Source organism: Rhopilema esculentum, unplaced genomic scaffold (assembly GCF_057945365.1).
Source record: "Rhopilema esculentum isolate cy_ngs unplaced genomic scaffold, ASM5794536v1 HiC_scaffold_34, whole genome shotgun sequence".
NCBI lineage: Eukaryota > Metazoa > Cnidaria > Scyphozoa > Rhizostomeae > Rhizostomatidae > Rhopilema > Rhopilema esculentum.
In genome coordinates this window covers 841,814-866,812 of record NW_028300845.1, presented here as the reverse complement: position 1 = coordinate 866,812, position 24,999 = coordinate 841,814, and the positions used below count along the sequence as shown (strand labels likewise).

General features: G+C 38.2%; 2 protein-coding genes across 2 annotated transcripts; one reads left to right on the top strand and one right to left on the bottom strand.

The window, feature by feature from the left end:
- Positions 1-957: 957 nt before the first annotated feature.
- On the bottom strand, positions 958-8,861 carry LOC135684405 (anion exchange protein 3-like). Its single transcript, XM_065199954.2, has 3 exons — positions 7,675-8,861; positions 4,481-4,808; positions 958-3,857 (listed from the first exon to the last, which is right to left on the bottom strand). Exons 1-3 carry the CDS (start codon positions 8,181-8,183, stop codon positions 1,959-1,961), a joined length of 2,736 nt encoding a protein of 911 aa, XP_065056026.2. The 5' UTR covers positions 8,184-8,861; the 3' UTR covers positions 958-1,958.
- A 3,415-nt stretch (positions 8,862-12,276) lies between these two features.
- Positions 12,277-23,466, top strand: LOC148957310 (succinate--CoA ligase [ADP-forming] subunit beta, mitochondrial-like). The gene is made up of 12 exons (XM_089115570.1): positions 12,277-12,436; positions 15,986-16,166; positions 16,631-16,727; positions 18,109-18,199; positions 18,678-18,749; positions 19,812-19,902; positions 20,247-20,411; positions 20,869-21,030; positions 21,409-21,551; positions 22,140-22,260; positions 22,672-22,760; positions 23,176-23,466. The coding sequence occupies exons 1-12, from the start codon at positions 12,362-12,364 to the stop codon at positions 23,248-23,250; spliced, it is 1,362 nt and encodes a 453-aa protein (XP_088971696.1). The 5' UTR covers positions 12,277-12,361; the 3' UTR covers positions 23,251-23,466.
- The last annotated feature ends 1,533 nt before the right edge of the window (positions 23,467-24,999 follow it).

Below are 24,999 nucleotides of genomic sequence, written 5' to 3'. Positions count from 1 at the left end.
GGGGTTGCGGGAGAGTGCGGAGGAAGAGAGAAGAGAGGAAGCCGCTCTGGTTCCATCATAGTCAATAGAAAAAAACTACTGAGCCTAGTTTTGGACGAGGACGTGCCATTTTGGTTAAAAATTTAGACCCATATTTCCGCACATATCTGAAAAAATGTGATCCATAATTCCGCAAACATGATGAAAACTTTACCCATAATTCTGCAAAGCAAATAACATTCTTAAAGCATAAATTAATAATCGAACAATTTTTGCATATCCTTTACCCAAAATCTCAATATTACATATTTTTCATCTGTAAATCCCAGTAATTTTGCAATGTTTTCCCAAAGTGATACCCATAATTCTGCATTTTTTCTAAATGGTACCTATAGTTCCGCACATATTTCAAAAACTGATACCGATAATTCCGCACTTTTCAGAAAAAAGTTACCCCTAAATAATGGCACGTCCCCGTACCTTCAAACATGCTAAGATACAACCCCCCCGAGGCTCTCTCACCTCTCCAGTGGACCAATACAGACAGGCAAAAGCTAGTATCTCGCATTTTGTGATTATTTGCTTTTGTAAATAGAGTAGGTTTATTTTATACTTTGTGTAGTAAGAGTCCCTTTAAATATTTAGTATAAAAATCTTAGTTTTATCTGTAAGTTTGCATTGCATACTGTGCTTAATAACTTATAGCCAGGGGCGGACCCAGAGCAAATTTGAAGGAGGGGCAGTTGGTAGTGTGGGCGCGGAAAATTTTTCACAAATTGGTGACGAGAGTACGCTGTATACAACAATTTTAGACCCATTTTCAGAATAAACAACATAACTTTGAAGTAGTCCTTGAAGCAAATTAACCTATCGGTCTCCGAAACTTTATAACCTGATTCTCATTCTTCAAAAGGGGCACACAATTTCCAAAAAAGTGGCACCAGACTTGCTTCAACTCGTCGAGGGAGGGGCAACTGCCCCAACTGCCCCCCCCCCCTTAAATCCGCCACTGCTTATAGCATTGTTTTAATCCGATAAACGGGATGGTCGGTGACAAGTGCCTAAGTCATTTCATTAATTATCTTAACGTAAGTTTTAAGTTTAGTCTGACTTGTGTTTATAGCATTTAGTTTTGGTTCCATAGTAATTGTATTGCCCCTAGTAATCTTAGTTTATCCCTTGTAGGTTCCTTGGTCTAGTACTATAAGTCCAAAAGATCCACAGATATGTATCTAAAGAATCACGCATTCATTTCCAAGCGATATTTCAAAACAATTGCACGACTTCTTCTTTTTATCTAAAACCTTTGCAAAAGATCCTAAATAAAATTTACAAACGAATGGTGGGAGGCCTGCAAGAAAATCAAAGGTCCTTCGCATGAGAAATTTAAGCCGGTTTTAAACTCTCAGAACGGTTTGAAACTAACGCCGGTCAGAGTTCAGTTCGGGTGTGTTGATTTCCTTCGCAGATATTTTATATCGGCTGGTATGAATTTTTTGATACTGTGTTTCCATCATAGAGATATGATTATATGGCCTAGCACTTTTCCAAAGCATTTTTGATTTTTTTTCAATATCTAGGCTCTTGTAATAATTTATTTCGGCATGTCGTGAAATATTATACAAAAATTACGTTGTTTTCGAAATGTAATTAAGTTTCATGACCCTTATTTTTTATACATTTCTTAGGGTGCCTTTCCTATGGTTTGTTGTCATTGACAAAAATATATTTTCTCTTGGTGGATCCGACCTCACATTGCGCATGGACGGGGATTCAACCATTCCTTGTTCATGTTAGAGGTTACAAAGCTTTAAAAAAGTGCTAGCAATAATTCCTATGTTCTGTTTTGCGCCATAAATGTATTCATTGAGCGTGAAACGAATCTTGAAAAAACAGTAACCAAATTAGCAGCCTCTCTTGCAACCATCAGATTTTTCTTAAACCAAATTACATGAAATAAAATCAGTTCCGCTTCAAATTCAAAATGGCACTGAAACATGAGCAATCTCAAACTCCTCTGACACTGCAAGTTCATCCTCGTCTTCTGGGTTGTCAAGGTCTTCCAACTCTTCTTCGCTGAAGAAAACTCTCAAACACTTTCTTAGAGGAACCAGGCATAGAATCAAAAATGGGAAAATAGCAGCAAGTTGGGTTTCCTTAATAACGGCCAGCAGGACCACGCAAAATAGCTGAATCAACGTGAACAAATGAATTTTTAGTGTTTTTACTTTGCGCACAAAGCGTGTGTCAGGATGCAGTTTATACGGTATTAGAAGCAACTGCATCCGGTGAATGAACTCCATCCTTGACAGCGATGTAAAGCCAACATAGAGAAACACTCCATATAAAACTGCTGCTGGAATCCGCTCAAGCATTGGTGCCAGCAGGAGGGAGCTTCCAATGAGCACGTGGATAATAATGTTGGTAAGTCTCTGTTCTTTAACTTCGACGATGTATGGATTGGTGCCGGGGGCATGGTCAGAGCTCAGCACCGTCAACGTGTGGAAGTGGGACAGTGAATTGACCGGAGATGTGCAGATCCAGGGCAAGCGCAGTAAGGAACCAGCGCCTACTAGAATGGAAACAACAAGCAGATCTAGGTGGTAGCCAAATCCCTTTTTGAATTTATGTTCTTTTTTGTCGAGCATTACCCCTGTTATTCCTGTCTCTATGAAAAGAATAATACTGACCAGAAAGGCTGGGATCACGGCCAAAAAAACGTAACCGATGCCCATTGTCGTGCTCTCTCCGAACGGATTTACAAACCATTTCCTGACAAAGTGGTCCTGCTTTATACTTAGTTTTTTCGTGAAATTGTCGGACAAGGTATGGTCAATCAAGACAACGGTGAAAACAGAGAGGATAACTCCAAAATCGCTAATGATGCGACGAATCTTCACCGGGAAATACATGCTACTGCGCACCTTTCTGATGTATAATGCGAAGAAGAACGTAAGAATTATAAGAATCGCCGTCATGAGTGAATAGCATGGATGCCTCTGATCAGGATTGGCGACAGTGGTATAGTTCTCTTTCACCAAATGAAACGTCGCATTGTCTAGCAGTACAGTCCTGTTCAAAACATGGTCAATATGTAAACAATGTTTTGGTGGAACATGTTCCCCCACTGGATGATCAATGAACGTTTGAACTATGAACGATACAGCCTTCTGTATGAATATGAGAGACACAAGTACGGCGAATATTTCTTCTGTGAAACGAGTTACCTGTCGTATCAATCCACACAGGTCAAAGGCAACGAAAGCCAAGCAAATTATCACTGTCCAAATGCCGATGCAAGCTCTCCATGGCAAAAATTCAAGTTCCATCATGTTTGCTAGCTCGTATATTTTGGATTCCATTATCAACATAGGCCCAGTTGCTCCAACTACCAGCAGAGGCTGTCCGGAAAAAAGAGAATATAGGATACCAGAGCTTCCAGTTGCTATTATCATCTCGGAAATCCCAATTTGTCCGTTTGTGTTCTCAGAGAGCAGACCTCCAAAGGTTATGCATGGTGCTAGTGCAGAGAGATATATGAATAGAACTGCAGCTAAACAATGTACATCAAAGACGGGAACGAGATCACTGATGTAAAACCTCACTTTGCGTTTGATGTCGTTGTAGAGACAGCCGAACAATTTACCTGTACGGCTCAGTGGATGTGCCCGGTCCTTTGACCCGACAATCCCGGACTGTATAGCAAATGTTGCTCCTCTCTTGACTTTATCAGCATGGGTAGCTCCTCCTCTATTCGGGAAATTCTTTTCCCATCTGGGCACTGATTGAATGAGATTCTGTTTTGTCCAATCCCCGGCACCCACAACGACACTTTCATCAAGAAATCGATCGATGCCAGAGAGAAGATCTTCCTCTACCTAGAAATCATAATAATAAATAATCATCAATCAGCATTTGACAAAAGACGATTTGAGGATGGTGAAATTGTCGCCGGGAGTTCTAGGGGTATAAATCACAAGGTGTTATCACTTAATGCGGAAGGACCAGGACATTGCTTGATAAGCACATCTTCTCAAACATAATCTTCATCTCGCTGATGGTTTAAGCCATCTTAATCATAGTCTATATCATTCGATACATAAAACAAGCCTTTAAACACTCCAATATTATCTATTCCATAAAGAGATGTAACTACATAGTCAGTCAGTGACGGAAATGGACCTTTTTTGTGGTGAAGTTAGCGTAGCGAATTTTCAGTGCTTCCTGTTAAAACAGCATTTCTCTTCTATTTTCTATCAAATACGAAAATTATCCTTTTATTTGAGGAACGTTCTCTGAGTTATTTCAGTTGCCCCACCACTGTTGTCAGCATGACATGTGGCATCAAAAGTTGGCCTTTGGCGCATTGAAGAAAAGTGTGATTCTACAGATTTTGACCAGATATCAAAATCGATTAAGGTGCCAAATGGTATGTTATGAATCTAGGACACTGAACTGCTAAGATTGTGGAAGCCAAGCAAATTGACCATATGTGACGTACCTCGCAAAAATATGCAAGAGTGAGAAACTGGGAATTGGACATCAGAGTGCCAAGGCAGCGACCGATTTGAAAGTAGTCAGCAATATCTTCATGTGGAGGCCCGGCAATGAAACAGATAAAACGAGCAGGCCATGAAACTTCGTTCAAATTATCGAAATGTGCAGCTTCTTTCAATTTAATGAAGATGGCCATCGGTAGCTTGATGAAGTCGAAAGTAGCTGTAAGTATCGTCGTGACTTCTGTATTTGACGGCAGTTTACTTGTGATGTCAACTAACTTAGCTCTACCACTGCGTGCGGATGAAGAAGATTCATTTTCTTCGATTACACTGGAAAAGAAATATGAAACAGGCATAGAACTATATATCGACCGATTGGTAAATAATCAAGTATCATGCTAGTGTTTTTAAATTGTCAAAAAGTTGTGTATCAAACATGAACTTGCAAAGACTTACAAAGATTAGAAGACGGAGTTGGTGCGGATGACGTTCGCTGTATTAGATCGAAAACATATGTTTCCCTTTCAAAGCTGCTAACTACTTCGTGTATCTAGCAACTAATTCCGATAGATAAAAGTATTCCCAGTGTTACTTAACATTGTCTATTTTCCCTAGCTCTGTGATTGCCGTGTCTTTCTCTTTTTTGTCTCAAAGATTATCGCAAAAGACAAAAATCTTTCGATTGTGACCCTGCACACTACAGATTGTTGTCATAAGAGACAAGAATCTACGTCTTTCACGATAAAAATCTTCTGTATGCGCTAGGCTTAAGCGTAGCATGAAAAATACAGCGGGAAAAAAGCGCTACGACCAAAAGGCTCAAGCCCTGTCCACTTTTATACGGGTATTTTTTAATCCGCAAAATTTTCTTCGCGGAAAGGGGCTCACGTCCACACGCATTTGACGAATTCGTTATCGCATTCACAACTTTTCGAGTTCGCTCTCCAGACTGGAAATTTTTGAATACGTTCTGAATCCGATTAGGGAACAGAGTTGGCAGCGCTCTGGGTCATATAGGGAACGGATTTTGTATGCTTCAATCTACCTTTTACAGATTCTTTTATAATACAACTGCTGTAATTTTAGCGGAATAAATCGCATCGGTTCCTTAAATGCTTAGCATTAAGGCGCGGCTCCTCCGTAGCTAAAGGAGCAACTAGACAAAAACAGCTCGAAAAACATCGTTTTAACTCAAAATAAAAGGCAGATGGGTAAAATCACAAAGAAAAATACGCATTTTTTCATATCAATCCAAATTTTAAACATTCTGCGTAGAGGTTACAAGATTTCTCAAAATAAATCAGCTAAGTGATCGACGCGCTTTGAGTCAATTAGGGAAATCGACATTTGGGGTCAAATAGGGAAGACTTGAATAACAGCAAGGAAAAATGCTAAAAGGTAACGAAGGACACAATCTTATTCGATCTGTTGTTTAAATTCTTTTGCTTGTTAGAAATCAAGTTATATCAGTAGATAAATTCATTTCAGTCAATGAGTCTCACAAATGTATGACCCCGTTCCCTATTTAACCGCGAGGCTGCCAACATGATTGCGCATGCCCTGACGACGTTCACCGGAATTTCGCGAATATGATGATGTCATCACCACACTCCATAAGGGAGGTGATCTTTTATCGGCCCTGGAGACTTGTTGTGCACCTTTACGAATGGTCTTTATGGGCTCGGGCGCACTTGCACTTGAAAGATGATAAAATCGTGACAAACGTAATTCTTATTGTCTTTTAACAATAGGTGTTTATCTGTTATGTAACGTTCCTAGTGCGCCCAGCAAAATTCCTTCTTGTTGAATTTGTCAACTTTCACCTAATCCCAGTGTCAGAAAGAACATCATGGCCCCACAAGGTTGTCGAAACAAAGAGAAATTTATGAAGGTGGCCAAAAATTTGGAACCTAGAGGAAGTTGAAAAATGTTTATAGCCGTCTCTGGTAAAGTTTTGAAAAAACAGAGTTACCAGGAGAAGTGATCAAGACTGGCTGTGTACCCCCATTTAATGTTCCGTCGTTCTAGCTTGAAGCAGGGCATCCTGGAAAAACCAGACCCTAATATTTCGCCCCGGCATATGGAGTTTCATCAGAGCTGTCCGTCGAGCAGCTTGCTACTGTGACCTTGCCTTTATTTGGTGGAATCTCTTATAGTTAAGGGTCCTTTTTGTGTTCAGTACTGAAGGGTTCAGGGGTCCTAGGGTTTTTCCAGGAAGCCTTGTTGGAAAGGCAACCCCCTGGTTCGATTTCACATGATAAGCTGTCACGTGACAGGAACAATTTTGCAATCAAAACCAGTCGAATGCCACACCTTTCTCCCAAAAACTCGAGACCGTACGAGCAAAAGTTATGGTTGTCATGATTATCGCCCGTATATCGCTGTACGAATCCTTTATCGCAATCGATTTTAGCTGTACCCGTTCTATCACGTGTCCATTTTCATACGTCTTTGTTTACTTCACGAAAACGAAAAATAAATGTCAAACCCTCGAAAAACTTCATGATTTTCAAAAGGGTGTTGGACTTAAATCAAAAGCAAACTGAACACCAAAAATTCTTGATAAAAAGAATAGTTTAGCATGAACTACAGGAGCTGTTTTTATAAAATTGTGAAAACCGAAGATGGCGTCTTCTTCGATTGTCCTGACCTAAATTTTCAAAACAGTCATTATCAAGGAACTAATTGTTTGCGGGCAGTACTAGCAAGAGCTATTTCTAGTATATAAAATATCAAAAAGACAACATAATTGATTTTCTATCTCAGGCCCTCCATTAATAATCGATTTACAACATGCCTTGAAGCAGGACGAACTCATGACAACGGACAACGTACGAACTCTTGACAACGGAAATGACCCCGCTGTTTGTCAAAGTGGAAAAAGTTCACCTTGAGTTTCAGGTTTGACAAAGCCCTAGATCCGTCTGAGTCTGATCTCAGTCTAGGCTAGGCGAAGATAATAATTTAACTTCGATACAAGTGTGCCCGAGCCCTATCAGTAGTGGAAAAGAAGCTTGTTAAGTGATTGGGTAAGCAGAAAGAATCTTTATAGTCCATTGTTGGAATGGCCTTTTTTTTACATTTAAATAGTCAAATAATTTTCTTGGTCGTATCAAATAATAACAAAATAATTTTCCACCGCTGGTCTTTACAAGAGTTTTTTGTCTCAGGCAGAAGATTTGAAATAGCAACATACGTTGGCATGTTGTAAACCGATTGCAGCTCCAATGAAACAATCGTATTTCTTCTTGAAGAAGGATATTTTCCACGCACTGCAGACAACCATTTTTGACCAAGATTCGGGGGGTCAGCTTTTTTTCTGACGTGCTTGTGCTTTGCCATAAGAACACTTTCAAGATGACTTGCATTTTCAGGAGCTATAAGATGGCGCTCCAGCATCTTACGAACGATTGTTCTAGATATGGACATCATGCATGAATCCTGCAGTCCAATGCAAACAGATCCATTCCGAAGACATGCCTTGAGCTCGGATACCGCTTTCAGCGATAGCACTGGTACATACGGCTGGCACCATTGGTTTGTCACATTATCGACATCTTCTTCGAATTTTATCCAGCGGGCTCTTTCCACCCACTTGAAACCATTATCAATTCTCGTAAAGCTCTCTAGCTCTACAAAGGAGTGGTGAAGATTCTGTTTCAAAGATTTATCGAATCGGCTGTCTACTTTGGGGACATCTGCCATTATGCCAAAGTATGTCGTTGTTTACGATCCTCACGACATGGTTTGAAAGAAATGAAGGCACGACATGCAAATCGCAATTACGTCAGATCAGTAAACTGTCGTACTCCTTTTGGTGACGTCAAAATTGCAGCTTCATGTTGTGTTGTTGTGTTAACGGTGAATTCATATACGTTAACGTAATCCATGTATCGTCAAAGTAAAACATACAAGACTGGAAACAAATTAAATGAATTCAAAAATGTCAATCCCTTGGAAGTTTGGGAGGAAATCAATAAATTAAACAACTCCAAAAAGACCAGCGTTGGGATTCCCGTTGAAATCGTTGAACTGATATCAGGGTGTTTTTTAAGATATATTAATCCCCCGGTGAACGAAAGCTGGCTTCCGTCTCACCGTTTTTTCATAAAAAAGGCAAACTTTCGCCCAAATAAGTGTAATAGCGCGGTAAAAGCAGTTCCGATTTGTAGAAGCGTGTGCCACAGATCTTGAGCTTCAAAATAAACGGTATAACGCTGTTTGAGGAGTGACTTTCTTCTTCTATTTATCTCAATCCATTCAACTTGGAGATACGTTGACAACCAATCTGAAAATTCATTTGAATTTATTGGCTAATATTGCGACGACCGTCAAAGGTCTGACGAAAGTTGAACTTTTCTACTTTACTTTTCGTCAAGATAAAAGGTTCGTCGCGACGGTACGCTTTTGCCTACTACGCATGAGCTGTTGCGATGACGATCGTCTTAAAAATCGTCTAGTGTAGATCCGCTTTAAGGCACATCTCCCACGAAATTAACTCAAAGCTGAACTTGTAGCGTATGGGTTTGGACTAAACAGTCTATCGCTAACACCGAAAACAACGTGTGAAAGTGGGTTTAAAATTTAGCGAATGCCAGGAGATGTTGTCAGTAGTTCCGCAGGGCTCAGTTCTCCGTACACTCTTCTTTAAAATTTTTGTTAATGAATTCTTTTTAGCTAGGTATTTTCATGTCTGCAACTTTGCAGAACGATAATGCTATCTGTGGATGTGGCAAAGTTTCGGAACAGCGGCGACAAGACTTGAGGATTAAATCTCTAGAGCTCTTGACTTGTTAAAAGGTAAAAGAATGCATGCAAAAGAAGAATTCAAGTGATGTTCCTTAGCCTGAAAAAACGTCGCGAATTTTCTTAGAAATACAAAACAAATTAATTAATGTAGCAAAATCTGTTAAATTACTTGGGATAACTCTTGAAGACGAGCTAAAACTTGACAAGCACGTAAAATCAGATGTGAAAATCTATTTTGAAAAGTCAGTGCATTTCAAGGGTAATATTTGCACACCGTTTTGTTACTTAAGGCCTGGCCAAACGAATCAAGCATCCGTAAAAAATTGCCCAACATTGTTGTACCAGCATTGTTGCACGATGTTTTATGACCTAGTAAAACGAATCAAACAATTGTAAAGTCATCTGTGGCGATCAAGCGCTGCTGCACAGCTTCCTACGGTTAGTTTGTTTTATTTACCGAATTTCAACCTACCGCGCTTGCGTGAGTAAAACAAATGCTTTAAGGGGTGGCCAAACGAACGCAACATTGTTGATCCAACATAAGTAACCAAAAGATGAACACAAGAGAACGAAACATCACAAAACATCGCAAAAGATCGCAAAAGATCGCAAAACATCGCAAATCATCATAAAAGATCGCAAATCATTGTAAAACATCGTTGAACATCGCAAATCATCGTTGAACATCGTAAAACACCGTAAAACGTAGTGGCCAGACAAACAAAACATGTTTTATCCAACAATGTTGGATGATGATTTATGCCGATGTTTGACTCGTTTGGCCATGGCTTTAGGAAGTTCGAAAGATATGCCGCACTTGTAGACGTTAATAGCCGATTTTGCTGTCGTCATCACAACTGACATAAGGTTGTAAGATCACCTTATTCCTTCGGCATTCTGTTCTTTGAGGCTTCAGTAGCTTTACAATTTGGAGTCGAACCAAGGCAACCCGTAGTTGTATACACTTTAACGGTGATGCAGCAATTGTCAACTTTCATTTGATTGGTTACAACAAACAATTGCATGGGTCAGGTTCCTACTGGTTGCATCTAACGCAGCAAAAGCAATCTCGGCTTCTTATTTGATAAATGAAATCTACACTCGCGCTGAATCTTGCAGACGGAAAATACACATTGGCTTATAAGACACTTGCATAGGTCAAGCAAGTGGTGATTGGCTCTTGGGTAAAAAACAAGTTAACGTATTTATTCGATTGTAAGCCGCCCTTGTTTATATACGCCACCCTCGATTATAAGCCACAGCAAATTGGGCTCATAAAAGAATGTGCGCGGCCCTTGCTTATAAGCCGCATCCACCAAATAACAGTGGTGGCGCTAGAAATTCTCCGAAGGAGGGGCTTGACCTTCCGACAGGGGGCTCGGCAATCGGAGTAAAAACATGGAATCCCAGTTGAAAAGGACGCACAAACATTGAGATTACGACAAGATATGAATTCAACAAACAAGAAAGAGCAGATCTTTAAAACGGGATTATTAATTTTTGTGGGGACTCACTTTTTTAACAAAATGTCCCTAAAAGAAAACAGACATATTAAAAAAGCTCTTTGTAGATCTTTTCCCGTGATTTTTCAATATTCCCAACGCTCTAAATTTTTCTGGGTAAGGAAAAAGACATCATTTAATCATTACACAGAATAGGGACCAATTTTACTTAGGTAGGTTAGGTCTTTGCTAGCTTGCAGATGCTCGTGTCGCAATAAACAAGTACACGAAAGTTACTACCTGAGGCGGCACCATGGTTGCCGCAGTTTTGATGATTCCACTTTGCTGGAGAATGTCTCATTTGAGCAATATTTTCTACCTTTATCATGAGGCCCGTAGGCACTGGTGGGGGCAGGGGGGCGATGCCCCCTCTAATAGTTTGCGAAATTGGTGTTTGAAGATCTTATAAGCGCAGCTTGATCTGACAGTATTACGTAAGGCAGGTATAGAAAAAGCTATATTTCTATCCATGCCCCCCCTCCAAACACAGATTAGCAAAAAACTTTACAAACGGTAGCAAAATCTTGCTCCGACAAAATTATAGATTTTCTTCGTATATCTTCCGAGGGGGAGGGGGCTGTAGCCCCCCTGCCCCCCCCCATCTGGCGCCACCACTGTCAAATAATGCAGTGATTCTTGGTTTGAAATGACAGACCAAAAACTGAAAAAAAACCAGATTATGTACATGAACCAAAAAATAGATGATAGAAGCTCAACCTACAATGATTTCGTCCAGATGATAGATAGATACAATGTCTGCAAAAAGTACTTGGAACACCCACCAATTTACGCTGCATTTGATATCTTTCATTCCTTTCATGAAAAAAAATTGCTACTTCCGCCCCCTTCCCCCTAAAACAATGTTGATGATTTAGAGAAATGTCATAAAAGAAGCTCAAAAGAAAGTGCTTCCTAAAAGCCTAACCCGTTTTAATAGTAAACCAACATTGTTCTGTAGGGGATAGGGGGATGATTGATTTTGACCTTGGAAATTGATGTCAGTGTTCCAAGACTTTTGGCAGGCATTGTAGATTCCTGATCGAGTTCCTGATCGTTTGGCTCTACATAATAGCAGCCTTTTTCGTTTGTATGCCAATCGATTCCAAAACTGCTAGAAGATAAGACGACCGTGCTCTGCCAATTATCTTAAACATGTTGCATTATAGAGTTTTGCACAATCTGAATTGTCTAAAAGGTGCTGTCCGATGGCAGTGTCACTAGTTTTTATTGTGTTTTAGACCTATAAGATCGAGGAGACTGTTCCCTTCGAGGATCAGTTCTATTGGAAGGAATATACTGTTTTATCCTATCCCCGAATCTTTGGGTTTGGGCGTCCTACGTAGCCAGTGAGAATAGCGAAACAAACAATAAAAAATATACAGATTGTTACAGGAGATTCAAATGCTATACAAGAACAGAAAAACAAACCAATCTGCAGGGAGGGAATTATTTGGATAAGGAACTCTTTATCTCTCGATAGTCAGCTGCACTTTCAAGCCAAGTCTCCAATGATATATATCATTGGAAGTCTCCTGCTCGGTCTCAAGCGAGGTCTCCTGGAAACGAGGGTCAACGGTTCACTCACTCTACAGACCTGTCACCATTGACAGGGCAAAAAGTTTTGGCATAGAAATGGCCTCTCTGGGACTGAAAATTTGTAGAAGGTGCAGCCAGTTGGCAGACAGAGGCATTTTGAAAACTTTTAAGGTACTTTTTCTGTTTACCTAAGGATAAGGCTCACTTTTCTGTCGATTCTAGGTTTATTCATAGAATCTGGGCGGGAGGCCTAACAGGCCTAACACTTGTCGTCCAAATATATAAATTAACTGGAGTTTTATTTTTCATGTTGTGGCAGGGGGAGCTGCCATTAAATCACTGTTTTGTTCAAAAATTTATTTTGTTTTTAAACCATGTCCAGATTTTAATTGGGAACACGGACTCTTGGGATTTTATAATATATTGCAATAAGTTTTTGTGGCTATTACACTTAGGAGAGGGGGAGGGGTGGGGGGCGGGTGGTTGTGAGGGCAAGCGGTGATTATGCCCTTGGGCCTTAAAGAGTGATTATGCCCTTGGAAAGTCTTTATGTTAACACATGATGCAAGGAAATTTAGAAACAACTTAAGAAAATTAACAATAAATTGAAAGAGAAAAACAATTATGAAGCAAAATGTTGCACTGCCTGTGCAATAAAAAGCACATCTGGTGTTTTTGGAGGCATGTGTGTATAATCGCACCCCTAATGTTGTAAGAATTGCACTCCTTGGCCAGCTTCCCAGATAATTTATTTTCAGATTCCATATTTATTTCCTTTGTTTAAGCCCAAATCTGGCACATCCTTTTCACAGGTTAAAAGTAAGTTACTTCACAAGTCTTGAGTTTTCAGATGCCACAATTCACCATTTCTTGAGCAAGTTTGCATGCTTCTTTGCTTACTTAACTCAACTTTGATTGTCAGTTGCTGTTCTGTTGAAAATGCAAATAATACAGAAACACCTTTCCAACATGATTTATGGGCTTCATGGAAATTAGAAGGCAGGGAAAATTTTTTAAGAGGTTAGAAGTGTGCATACAAAATTATAGGAAGGCGGAAATTGTTTTAAACTAGACATGTGTGGAAAAATCTTTAGCTTATAACTAATTCCCTGTGTATGGTGGATTAAAGGCATTGGGTCATGATAAAAGGCCAGGGTTTACCCAAACGTACCCAAATCTGTCATTATTTTTGTGCCACAATGCTATTGCTTTACCTATAATTGGTCACATGAACTCACCCCATACTAATTAACAAAACAGTGTCCATCAATAGCAAGATGTCAACAACAGATGCCGATATCACAATGTAAGTATAGCGCTCACACTGAAAGCAAATGACCTCCTATAGCAGGCCTCTCCGTAATTGTTTTAGCAGTTTCTTGGCTGTTTGCGCCTTGTAGCATAATTTTTCATCGAGGCATGCAATTCATAACTTTCGGTTTATATTGCAAGGAAAAGCAGAATCATCAGTAAAATGGATGTTACCGCATTCTGAGGGATTTTAAGCTTTGTTTAACCAAAGTAGCATATAACTATTGTCTTTCAAGTGATAGACAGTCACAAAATAAGCTTCAATTATTTTGATCCCAATACATCACAAAAATTTTATCAAAAAATAATATTCTTAGATTAAACATTTGATATATTATGAATAATAATATTATGATAAGTATTTTGCATCATCGGATGACTCAGATGATGTTGATCGGTACACAAGCATTTCTTCTTTGACAGGCCTTTTGCCAACCTGATCAAGGCAAATTTTCCTCCTCCTCTCCAAGTATACTTAAACAGCATGGTTTGCAACCATTTTCCTCCCCAAGGGCGTCCATAGTCGGTCGTTTGAGTTGATTACCATCAAACCTTTCATAGAACTGTTTGCAGTGGTAAGTTGTTTTTCTTCAGTTTTAACCCGACCACATGGTCTTTTCAATTTTTTTGAAAAGTTACAAACTAAACTGGATTGCCCTTCCACTTATCCGCCATTTCAAAAAGCCCACCACTTACAAAATATTGTTATCAATCTCTACATGCATTGATGCTTGAATGAATGACTAAGATAAGAACAAGCAACATTATTGTAGTAACCCGGCTCATTTTCCTGACAGGAAGGTCTGAAACTATTAACATGTTTTTAATTTATAATTATTTCCTGTAATGATAACAGTGGTGATGCACACTTAAAGCGGCTTCATCCTCACACATCAACACTTACTGTGATTGCAAGGCAGTTTTCCATTGATTAACATGTAAATCATGTCATGCGATTCTCTAAAAGGTGAATGCTGTTATTGAAAATTGATTCCTGGAGCAATACGAAAATTTTCTGATGAAAATCAATCTTTACACAATGCAAACAGTTGAGGTGCTCGATATCACTTGTTTCCGAAAAGCAGGCGCGTGGCAAAATGCGTACCTTGTCTCACAATTAAGCCAAACCCCCCGCAGTATTGCGCTCTGGTGCACTCCAAATCCAAAATGAAATGAAAACGGCAACAAGTAAACAGACAAACATTTTGTGTCAGATTGGGAAACTAAATACAATATGAAATAAAAAGTGTTATCGTTTAAACAGGGCCTAAGAATGGTAAATCTAAAGGTGGTAACTCATAGCCTTGATAAGGCGTGCGACAAACTGCATTTCTTGGGAAAACAAATTGGGTGCCAAGGTGTGCCTGTGCAATCGCACACCTTTCCTGAGGATGGCCTGCATAGTTTTTGCTGCTAGAAGCCCAATAACACAGCAAGCAACCATTTACTGTGTTTATTGAATCAGAATCTTTCTTTCTAGACCTTACTTAAAAGAGAGGTCTGCTTAAAGTGGAAAAGCTAATGTGTATCTAAAAAGGGCCTATAAATGGTTGTGTGCCTAACAAAATTTGTTGTGGTTAAAAGAATATCTTGCAAAAATTCTTAGAAGATAGCCTCAATACAATTTGTGATTTTCCTCACAAAAGGCTGAAGTCTTGACAGAATGAATTTAATGACCATACAGCAGTCAAGAGAAAAAGTAAGATTTGCTTGAAAATATGAATTTGAGGATCTCCACAACCCAAGTGGACCTCCAGCCCTGCTTAACCTCTAGAGAACAATTTCTGAAAACTAACTTCACTTCTTAACATGATTGTTGTTTTTGTTATTACTTCATTTTCTGGTTGGGCATCTACATAAATTTTAACACAGGCAACGTACCCCTGGCCAGTCCATAGCACTTTTTTAAAAGTTTGTGTGATCTTCTTAGTCTGCGCTCCAGTCCACAAATGCTGCTATGTTTATGGACTCTGCAATATTGATAAACATTCTGTCCAGACAGAGGGCTGGGTCTAGTTTATGAAATTAATTTTATGCAATGAAACCATTCACACTTTGCAAGAAAAATCTTTTTGAAGAAATATTCACTGAAGCTAAACAGGTTGTAGATGGTGCATGAAGAGTTCAAAGTTTTACAAGGCTGGAACCATTGTCAATTTCAGCTAATTGCATAATTTTTAAGGGTTGCATAAATTACCACCAGATCCTGGTGGAAACTGTGGACAGGATACTCATCAATATTGCGCAGTCCGTAAATGTGGCAGCATTTGTGGATATTCTAGGATCCTTTGTTAAGGATTATCAGCCCATAAAATAAAATGCACCCAGTAGATCAGAAACTTACTATCTTTAATATCCTTTGATTTTCCTCTACCAAAGACACTTCTTTTAATGTTATGCTAATTCTAGGGATCCCTTGGTGGTGCAAATGTGCTGGCATCAAAATGGTCATTTCAGAAACAGCAGCAAAGATCACTGTCTGTTCATGAGTATTTGAGCATGAAAATTCTTGAGGATCTTAACATAAAAGTCCCAAACGGGAAAGTGGCCAAAACTCCAGAAGAAGCTTTCCTTGCTGCCCAGGAATTGCGTAAGTCTGCTGCATGTGTTTACCTATCACCATTATTAGTTTCTTCAATAGCTCTGTCTTATCTAGTTTTGCAATAACTGAACTGTTTGCACTTTTCCTTCATCCGTCTTAAATCCACTCTTCCTCAACACATAATGGACCAGCTATTTGAACTCATTTTTTCCATCACCCTTTTTGATGAGCACCAACTGAATCTACCTTAGTCTTTTATTACTTTGTAACAATATGATATCATTAATAGTTGACAACAGAATATAGTTTTATTTCTATTGTGATTTACCTATTCACTTGCTCTGTGTCATCCAAATTTCTGGTAGATAGAGCATTTGTGAATTGAGGAGCTTGATTATTTTTCTGCAAATTGCCCTTCATAAATCTTATACTAAATTATTAAAAAACAATAGTTTGAGAACTATATTTTCTTTTAGAATTGTATCAGTAAACATTGTATCTTTCTCTTGAAGAATCCAATGATTATGTTGTGAAAGCGCAAGTTTTGGCTGGTGGTAGAGGAAAAGGAGAATTTGAATCTGGACACAAAGGAATCAAGATTGTCTATTCGTATGTTTGATTTGCCATACAACTTTCCTTATAATGTATCTTTCAGCTGATTCTGAATTTTTATGCTAGACAATATTTCAATTGAAAGTTGGCTAATCTATATCTCGTGCTACTGTTCATGAATATTTAGTCCCTTTTTCATTTCTATGTTTTTTTTTAATTTTTGTGTTCACTTTTATTGCTTAATCTAGTTGCTGTTCTGATATTCTGTGTTATTTTTCGAACATTGTTTCCTGCATTTAAGATTAAAAGAAAGAAAGTTTTCCTAATTATTAAAGATGGTTGAAATTTAAAATAAAAAGGCAAATGGAAATGACTGACTTGTACAAAATTATGGTCTCCCCACCAATCATTTCTGTAAAAGCTCATCTTTCTGTAGCCTGCTTAACAGATCATGGTCCTGTTTACATCAGTATGGGGTGGATTCCACTCCAGGTCAGATCAACAGGCTGTAGTAAAAAATCCATGTTTACATAAGCCCAGGTCGTGGTTTCTTTAGATGGTTGACCTCATCTGGATAAGCTTAACTTGTTAGCTCAAATGTAACAATTACCCCAAATTTGCTACTTTGAAATGTTTACACTACCCGGGGTTTAACTGGCTCGACTTCACATCAGAAAACTTCAGAAACCCGTCTCAATTGGTCAACCCTACCGTCAAGAAGGAATGACCCAGGTTGGCTGCTGTTATCATGTAAACGTTTGAAGAGATTTGACCATAGATAGGTTCACCCTCTCCGGAGACAAGCAGAAACACCATGTATCTATGGTAGACGAAGTGCATTGTTCCTGAAGCCTATTGAAGATCAAACGGCAGAAGTGTTTTAGATTGTAAAGAAAGATCAGATATGGGAGCTGGTTAAAATTTTACCAACTTTTTGTTAACATACAGAGCGGAAAAGACATTTCTGGAAAAGCTTTCTTACTGCTTTCTTACATAAATCATCTTCTCCCAGAGTTTTTAGTTTTTTTTCACGTGATGGGACAGAGTTTTGTTGCACAAAAGACAAACCAAATTGATATTTGATTTTGTCTGTGATGCAAGCTAGCTCCATTCATAGTAAATAGAAAAGATCCATTTTACTATGTTCAATTTTAGCCTATCACTTGCTTCTAAACTATATCGCTTTGTAGTCTAGTTTGCAACTGATGTGGAGGCAGTTGCAAGCAGGGGTGTAGTGCTCTTTTTTTGGCCCTGCACTACACCCCTGGTTTCAAGCTGTATAAATACATATGGCTGCAGCGTCTAGCATAACGTGTAGCTCCCATGTCCTTTCTGCCTCCATGTTTTATATTTTCATCAACCTTGACTTTTGTAACAGTATCGAATCTTTGTAGCATGCAAGATAAGTTTGTTTTATTTTTTCTATTTATTTTTGCAGACCAGATGAGGTTAGAGACTATTCAAAGCATATGCTAGGGAAAACCTTAGTAACGAAGCAGACTGGAGAGATGGGCAGACCTTGTAATGAAGTAAGCATTTCTCCTAATAATATCTTTCCGAATAAGTGACATTTTGTTGACCAGCAGTGGATAGTTTAGGCTTACTGTTTGTCTCCAGATTATTCGTTTAAATTTTCTCTACATTACTTGCAGTTTGATACCTTTTCGAATAGGCTTTTCAAATTTACTTTTGCTGTTGGCAATTTTACCATAGTTTTCTGTTACAGTAAAGAAAATTTCTTCATGTAAAGCACAAGTCAGTCTTCTGTTTATTTTCTGACATTATCCGACATTTACACTCTGATTTTGTCAGACGAAAAGTGCTTTATTAAGATATGTCTCTGCATTTTCGCGGTAAGTTCAAACACAAGTTTTAAATACTTTAATTGTTTAATATGACCCATTTTTTTATTTCTTGTTGTGAAGCTTTTCAGGTTCTTGAAATTTCAAGTTGTTTATCAGGGGATTCTAGGGTTTTAATCTTATCATTTCTTTTCTTATACTCAAGATTCTTGTTTGTGAGCGGCTGTACCCAAGAAGAGAGTATTACTTTGCAATCACACAAGACAGGAAAGCAAAGGTGATGACCGTTTGTCTCCATACCTTATCATTTTATGACTCATTGGTGCTTACTGTGATAATGTTTTTGACATTTTCTTATATAATTGTAAGTGGTTTTGAAAAAAGCAATCATTTCACAGCTTACTTAGAGCTTTTTCGTCTGGCACTCCTCAGAGCATAAAACATCAGAATAAGGGTCCGAAAGAACACGATGGAAAATATATACCCAGTTTTGGATCGAAATAGGCCAATCAGAAAAACGCAAGCACATGACCATAAGCATAGTTGTCCAATCAGTGCTGCGTGCCTATAGAAAAATTAGCAATGGAGTCCAAGAGAGAATACGAACTCCTTCTGTCTACACAATAGCAGCCTTTTTCGTTTGTATGTAGATCGATTCCAAAACTGCCAGATGAAAATTGTTTTCCTATTTAATTATACTACACAATTTTGATATTTCACGGAAATTATCAGATTGGGCAATTGGACTATGTTGCCTAGAATTTCTGAGATTTGCAAATTACTTAAGTACTTCTGGTCCTCAGAAATAGACGTTGGGTAGTGACTTAAAGTAAGCAGACATTTATATCCAGAAGCTGATCGAAAAGTAAGGTCTGAGGAGTTTTAGTCATGATCCGAACAGATTTGCGTTCAATGTTTATGCTCTGAAAGTGTCGGACAGAGAGTACTAAGTATGCAATGCTACTCCCGCTATGTAATGATCAATTTTTCTAAAAATATCTTTTAAAGAAAAGTTTAAAATTTCTCGTAAAAAGTTAAAAAATGTTTCTGTTTATACCAATGAAAATTTAACAAATTAATAGATAGTTCCCTTTATTCGTTTCTCTGCTTCCAATTTTCTCTCTCTCCGTCTATAATTTAGCCAGTCTGTCAATCTAATGCATGGTTTAAGAATTGCTTCGAGTTTTCAATTGAAGATAGTAACGTTTTGTTTATTACTATGTGTGTGTTTGTTTGTGTTTGGAAATAAGCTGAGTTTGAAGTTTCTTTATGAAAAATAATCTGTCAGTAACCCCAATGTGAGTTCATGGTTGAATGATATTGGTGCGATTCTTCTCAGGGTCCGCTTATCATTGGCAGCAGCAGCGGTGGGGTGAACATTGAAGAAATGACTGACTCCATCGTAACTGACCCGGTCAATATTGACGATGGTATGTGTACTTCTCCTTTACTCAAACAATTATTCTGGGTTTCATCTGTAACGATAAACAGGACATTACCATATAACCCTCTATAACCCAAGTATCGCAAAGTTTCTCAGCTAAACATAGTTTGTCTTTTGTTACATCATCATAGCAATGGTAAGTTTTATTGTGAGTTTAAAAGATACCTACTTTTTCTTTTAAGATTGTCTGAGTCCCAGTTTCCGCGTGTTAGGCCCAGTTTTCCAAATATCCCCAGGTTTCACTCTGCACATCCCACCAAGATGGATAAAGTTTTCATAAAGCAGTTTTTGATTGATTTGTGTATTACTTGATTTTTAAATTTTTCCTAGGGCTAAGCATGGACCAGGCAATACGATTCGCTTGCCAAATGGGCTTTGGTCCACACTGTGTTGAGCCTGCAGCCGACATTTTTGTCAAATTGTACAATTTATTTATTGAGAAGGATTGCACATTAATTGAAATCAACCCGCTGACAGAGATCTCCTCGGGCGAAGGTATACAGCGAAAATTTTTTGCAGCAACAGTGACAACTCGTAGATTTCACAAATGATGAACTGCGCAGTCTAATATTCATTATGCATTACAAGATTCGTGAAAAATTCGCATAATTCTAATATCATGAATCTTTCTCCATATCTTAATATCAAAGAATACCCATGTTATTCAATGACAGATATAATTGCTTAACTAAAAGATTACAAGATAAATTCTGTTAGTCATGTTTTACGTTTCAATGGTTTTCAACACATGAAAATCTTTTCATTTCTTAAACAGACCTTAATGCTATTTGCATGCTAGGCATTTTTGTTGCCTTGCAATTACATTCACAAATGCCTGGAGTAGCAGCTCTTTAAGTGCACGACCAAGTAATGTCAATCAACGAAGTGTATGTAGTATGAAATAACAGAAGAAACTTGTGTATGTATGTTTGTACTATCTATTGTTTTCCAGTGGTTTGTATGGACGTCAAAATCAATTTCGATGACAACGCCTTGTATCGTCATCCGGAAATCGAAGCACTCAGAGATCCAAGCCAAGAAGATCCAAGGGAGGTTGAGGCATCGCTCAAGCAGTTGAATTACATAGGGCTTCAGGGTACCATTGGATGTTTAGGTTCGAGACGTTTTTGCATCTTTTACGGCGTTTTTTATAACATTGATATATATATATTTGTATTTAAAAAAGAACCATATCAGCTGCTCTTCAATTTCATCGTTGCTGCCTTTGAAATGAGCTACACAACTTTGGAGTTTAAATACTTATTGCTAACAATTGCAGCAAACTTCTATAGATTATCCAAAATTGATTTAGGACTGTCTGAAAATGCATTATGGGATGCTTGCGCAGGGCAGTGGCTCATTGTTAGCAATGAGTTTTAACTATACTCTAATGGCTTTACGTTTTGTTTAAAAGATTCACGCTCCATGGCAAAATTTTATCTCAATTACTATGCATCGTGCATTTTGCTTTATGCTTTTTGTCTTTTTCTAGTAAATGGTGCAGGTCTTGCCATGGCAACAATGGACATTATAAAGTTACATGGTGGATCGCCTGCTAATTTTCTGGATGTTGGCGGAGGAGCAACTGTAGATGCAGTAACGACGGCATTTAGGCTCATTAGCTCAGATAAACATGTAAGCCGTTTTGTGTAATCAAAACAACGATAACTTTGATGATATAAACACCCTAGTTTCAATTATCCTGAACACACTTCTTCAAGCATTTTAATATTTTGTTATCTCAAATTGGCCTTCTTTTTGGTTGACCAGCACCAACTATATGCTCATATATATCAAAATGATAATTAAACCTCGATTATCGTTATTTTACATAAAGAATCGGCTAAAACCATAAATTAAATTGCTAAGGAGTTACCTCACTATCATCGTAATATCTACCAGTTATAAAGATTAATTGCTAAGAATGAACATTTTTTTGGCAATCGTATTCGAAGAAATGTAAAAACATTTTAACAGGGTACGAAAATGTGACTTCATCAAAATACAATTTTTTTTTCAATTTTTGACAATCAGCCCTCATAACTTGAAAGCACACCATTAAATGTTGTTTAGGTTAAAAAATCAGAAAATATGATGCAAATTGACTGAGGTATAGCAAGCAACAATAACTAAGTGTTGCTGTTGTTAATTTCTGTTGGATGCTGTTGATAATTTCTGTTGGACAGATTTTCATTGTCAGTAATCATATCAAACAAAATGCAGGTCAAAGCAATTCTTGTGAACATTTTTGGTGGTATCATGAAATGTGACGTCATCGCTGAAGGTATCATAGAGGCAGCCAAAAGCCTGAAGTTGTCAATACCACTTGTCGTAAGACTGCAGGGTGCGTAGAAAGTATTTTCTCTCGTTAGGATTATATATTTTAGGCATATACGTTTTGGTGTGTTAAGCATGGCAGGAAAGCATACATAGTCCTGCATATATTGGACGGAACACTTTATCGCCGACCGCTATACAGTAATTTTCAGCATTTGAAAGATTGATATACATTTTAACTTTTAAAGTAACAGCTCTTGATTTGGTTACCAGAAAGCTCAACAGTATTAAATGATTCAACAATTCTTCTAGAAATCTGAAAATAAATAACTTTTTAATGTTGACTTGCTCCTAACCGATTGTCCTTGTTATCTGTGTCATTCAACACTGCATTTTGCCATAGATAGGTCAGCCTTTATCAGCTGACCTAACAGAGAAAAGTTTTCTGCGCTTATAACCAACATCCCAACCTCCACAGGTACGAAAGTCGATGATGCCAAGGCACTCATTGCCACCAGTGGACTTCGAATTTTACCTGTAGATAATCTAGAAGATGCTGCAAGATTAGTAAGTATCTTGGTAACATTTTAGCCATTACCTATTGCTCCGTTTTTTTATGTTTTTTTTAGGTTTTCATCCAGATAGGAAACTGTGAGTTTTTGGCACATTCTGGTTTGGGGCCACTGCCTTTAAACAGTGTATGATTATCGCGTGCTGGAAGTTTTATGACTGGCTATGACGTTTATGGAAGTCAAATAGTATCTTCATGGAGACCTCATGGAAATTGTTTCCAAGTAGCCTGGAAGTTAGGGTTCAAATATTTCTCTTGAACTTTAAAATATAAATTATATCTTATCAGGTTGCTTTTTTCCCTAATTATCTACCTTAACAAGTATAGTCAATTTGCAGCAACCCTTCAGCTGAAAGTTTGAGCAAAATTTGCTTCGTTTATTACTTTCATTGGTAATATCATTCTTTGCAGGTTGTTAAACTTGCCAGCATCGTCGAACTCGCACAGGCCGCAGATGTGCATGTCAATTTTGAACTTCCAATCTAATCTTTAAGTTTTCTCAACCCGAAATTCGTGGCAGTTTCATAACGAACATTGACAGTGGCTAATTGGTTAGCTGCTTTATCTTGGCGTGCGATATTTCATATACTGCAGAATGTTACATGGCTTCCAAATTCAGTGTTATCAATGTCAATCAAAACTAGCGAGGTTTGCCTATTGTATGTAATCTTAATTTTATGTACATTCTTGCGATCATCTTCAGGTAATGTTGTCTCAGTGTTTGTTCAGTCTGCAACAGGCGTGCGAAGCTGCCGGAGTCTTTTGTTCAACAGAGTGATCCTTGGTTCTAAGAGAACTTCACGGAGCAGTTATTTTCATCAAAACCTGTTTTTGTTGATTTCGTATTTTTCTTGATGATGGTACTTTGTTCAGGCCCTTCATGAGAATTCCCTTTTTCCGAAATCATTCTGTTCAGAACTCATTTGCAAAAATTGAGGTTCCACTCAACTTGTTTGAAATTTCTACTGCTAATGTTTAAATTTGGTATGTTTAAATTTGTATTCCTCGACCAGCTGAACGAATAAACCAAATATTCTTTGCTGTCTTAGCTTCAATTTTGGGGGAGGGAAAGGAAGTGAGATGCAATAAAAAGATGCTCAAAACTCTAGTGTAGCATCAAGCCCTTTGACAGGCATTTTCTTGATGGCGACTACAAGCTAACATTAACGACGTTTAAGTCTACATACTATTAAGTCTATAGTATAAGTCTATGTCAAGAGGAGTTACATGTTAAGTGCAAGGAAGGCTCAATGGTTAGGGTCACTGACTGCATATCCAAGGTTTGTGGTTCGAGCCCCTGTCATGACCAACTTTAACTCAGAGTAAGGAGAGCCAGCTTGCTGTAGTTCCAGGCGTAGGAATAACGAGGTGTGGTCACATAGAGAGGAAATACCAGGACACTACAAATAATGATCATTTAGGATATGTCTGATTGCTATGTTGCTGAGTTGAGATCTTTCAGTTTTATAACTCTACTCCTCTTCTTCCTTAGGAATCCGGTTTTAGATTATTATTTGTTTCTAAATAACTTAATGTATTTAGACAGACGCTTGGGTGTATAGAACAGGACGATTCAAAGTTGCAGCTCCAAGTTTTACACGTAATGAAATCATCAGCAAACTGTAAAAGACATCTATATTTGTGTAGATGTTTATAGTTGTTTGGCCAGGGTTTGGAGGGACGAGAATAGGAACAGTGAATTGGGAAATTCTATACACCAGACCATAGGCGGTGACTTTCATCAAGACTTGCCATTTAAAAATGAAGAATAAAAAGTTCGTGGATCCTCACCTAAATAATCAAACTTGTTCTGTCTAATTTTCTCGGTGACTGTCTAATTTTCTCGGTCGCTAAGGCATGGACAAGAGTTATAGAGCAATGTGAACGTTTATTCGTTTAATAAATCAGCATGTACTATACAAGAAATAAGAAAACTGTGAGCCTATTTTCATGTGAAAATTCATGTTTATCAGTGGCGGCTCCAGCCCGGGCTGGGACAAAAGGACAAAAAATGGGAGGGACAAAAGGGGATCCGGGACCACGCTCTTGTGGACCACGCCCTTTTCCCGCGAGAAGCATTTTCTTCCTTAGAAACCAAGAACTGCTATTTAATTTACCGATGGTAATGAACACTTTTGCCTGAAACTTAAATAAAAACTTTAGGTGTGTAAAAATCATGAAAAGACCTATGATCAAGTGCTACTAGTAAAATTTTTCAAAAGCTTTACTGTCACG

What these genes read in the sequence shown, in the direction of transcription:
- LOC135684405 (XM_065199954.2), bottom strand. Translation starts at nt 8,183, where the DNA reads ATGGCAGATGTCCCCAAAGTAGACAGCCGATTCGATAAATCTTTGAAA. An exon ending in TCGGTTTACAACATGCCAAC is followed by an intron (nt 4,809 to 7,674) that starts GTATGTTGCTAT and finishes TTTCTTTTCCAG; the next exon opens with TGTAATCGAAGAAAATGAAT. An exon ending in CTCTTGCATATTTTTGCGAG is followed by an intron (nt 3,858 to 4,480) that starts GTACGTCACATA and finishes TATGATTTCTAG; the next exon opens with GTAGAGGAAGATCTTCTCTC.
- LOC148957310 (XM_089115570.1), top strand. Translation starts at nt 12,362, where the DNA reads ATGGCCTCTCTGGGACTGAAAATTTGTAGAAGGTGCAGCCAGTTGGCA. An exon ending in GGAATCAAGATTGTCTATTC is followed by an intron (nt 16,728 to 18,108) that starts GTATGTTTGATT and finishes TTATTTTTGCAG; the next exon opens with ACCAGATGAGGTTAGAGACT. An exon ending in TCATTAGCTCAGATAAACAT is followed by an intron (nt 21,552 to 22,139) that starts GTAAGCCGTTTT and finishes AACAAAATGCAG; the next exon opens with GTCAAAGCAATTCTTGTGAA.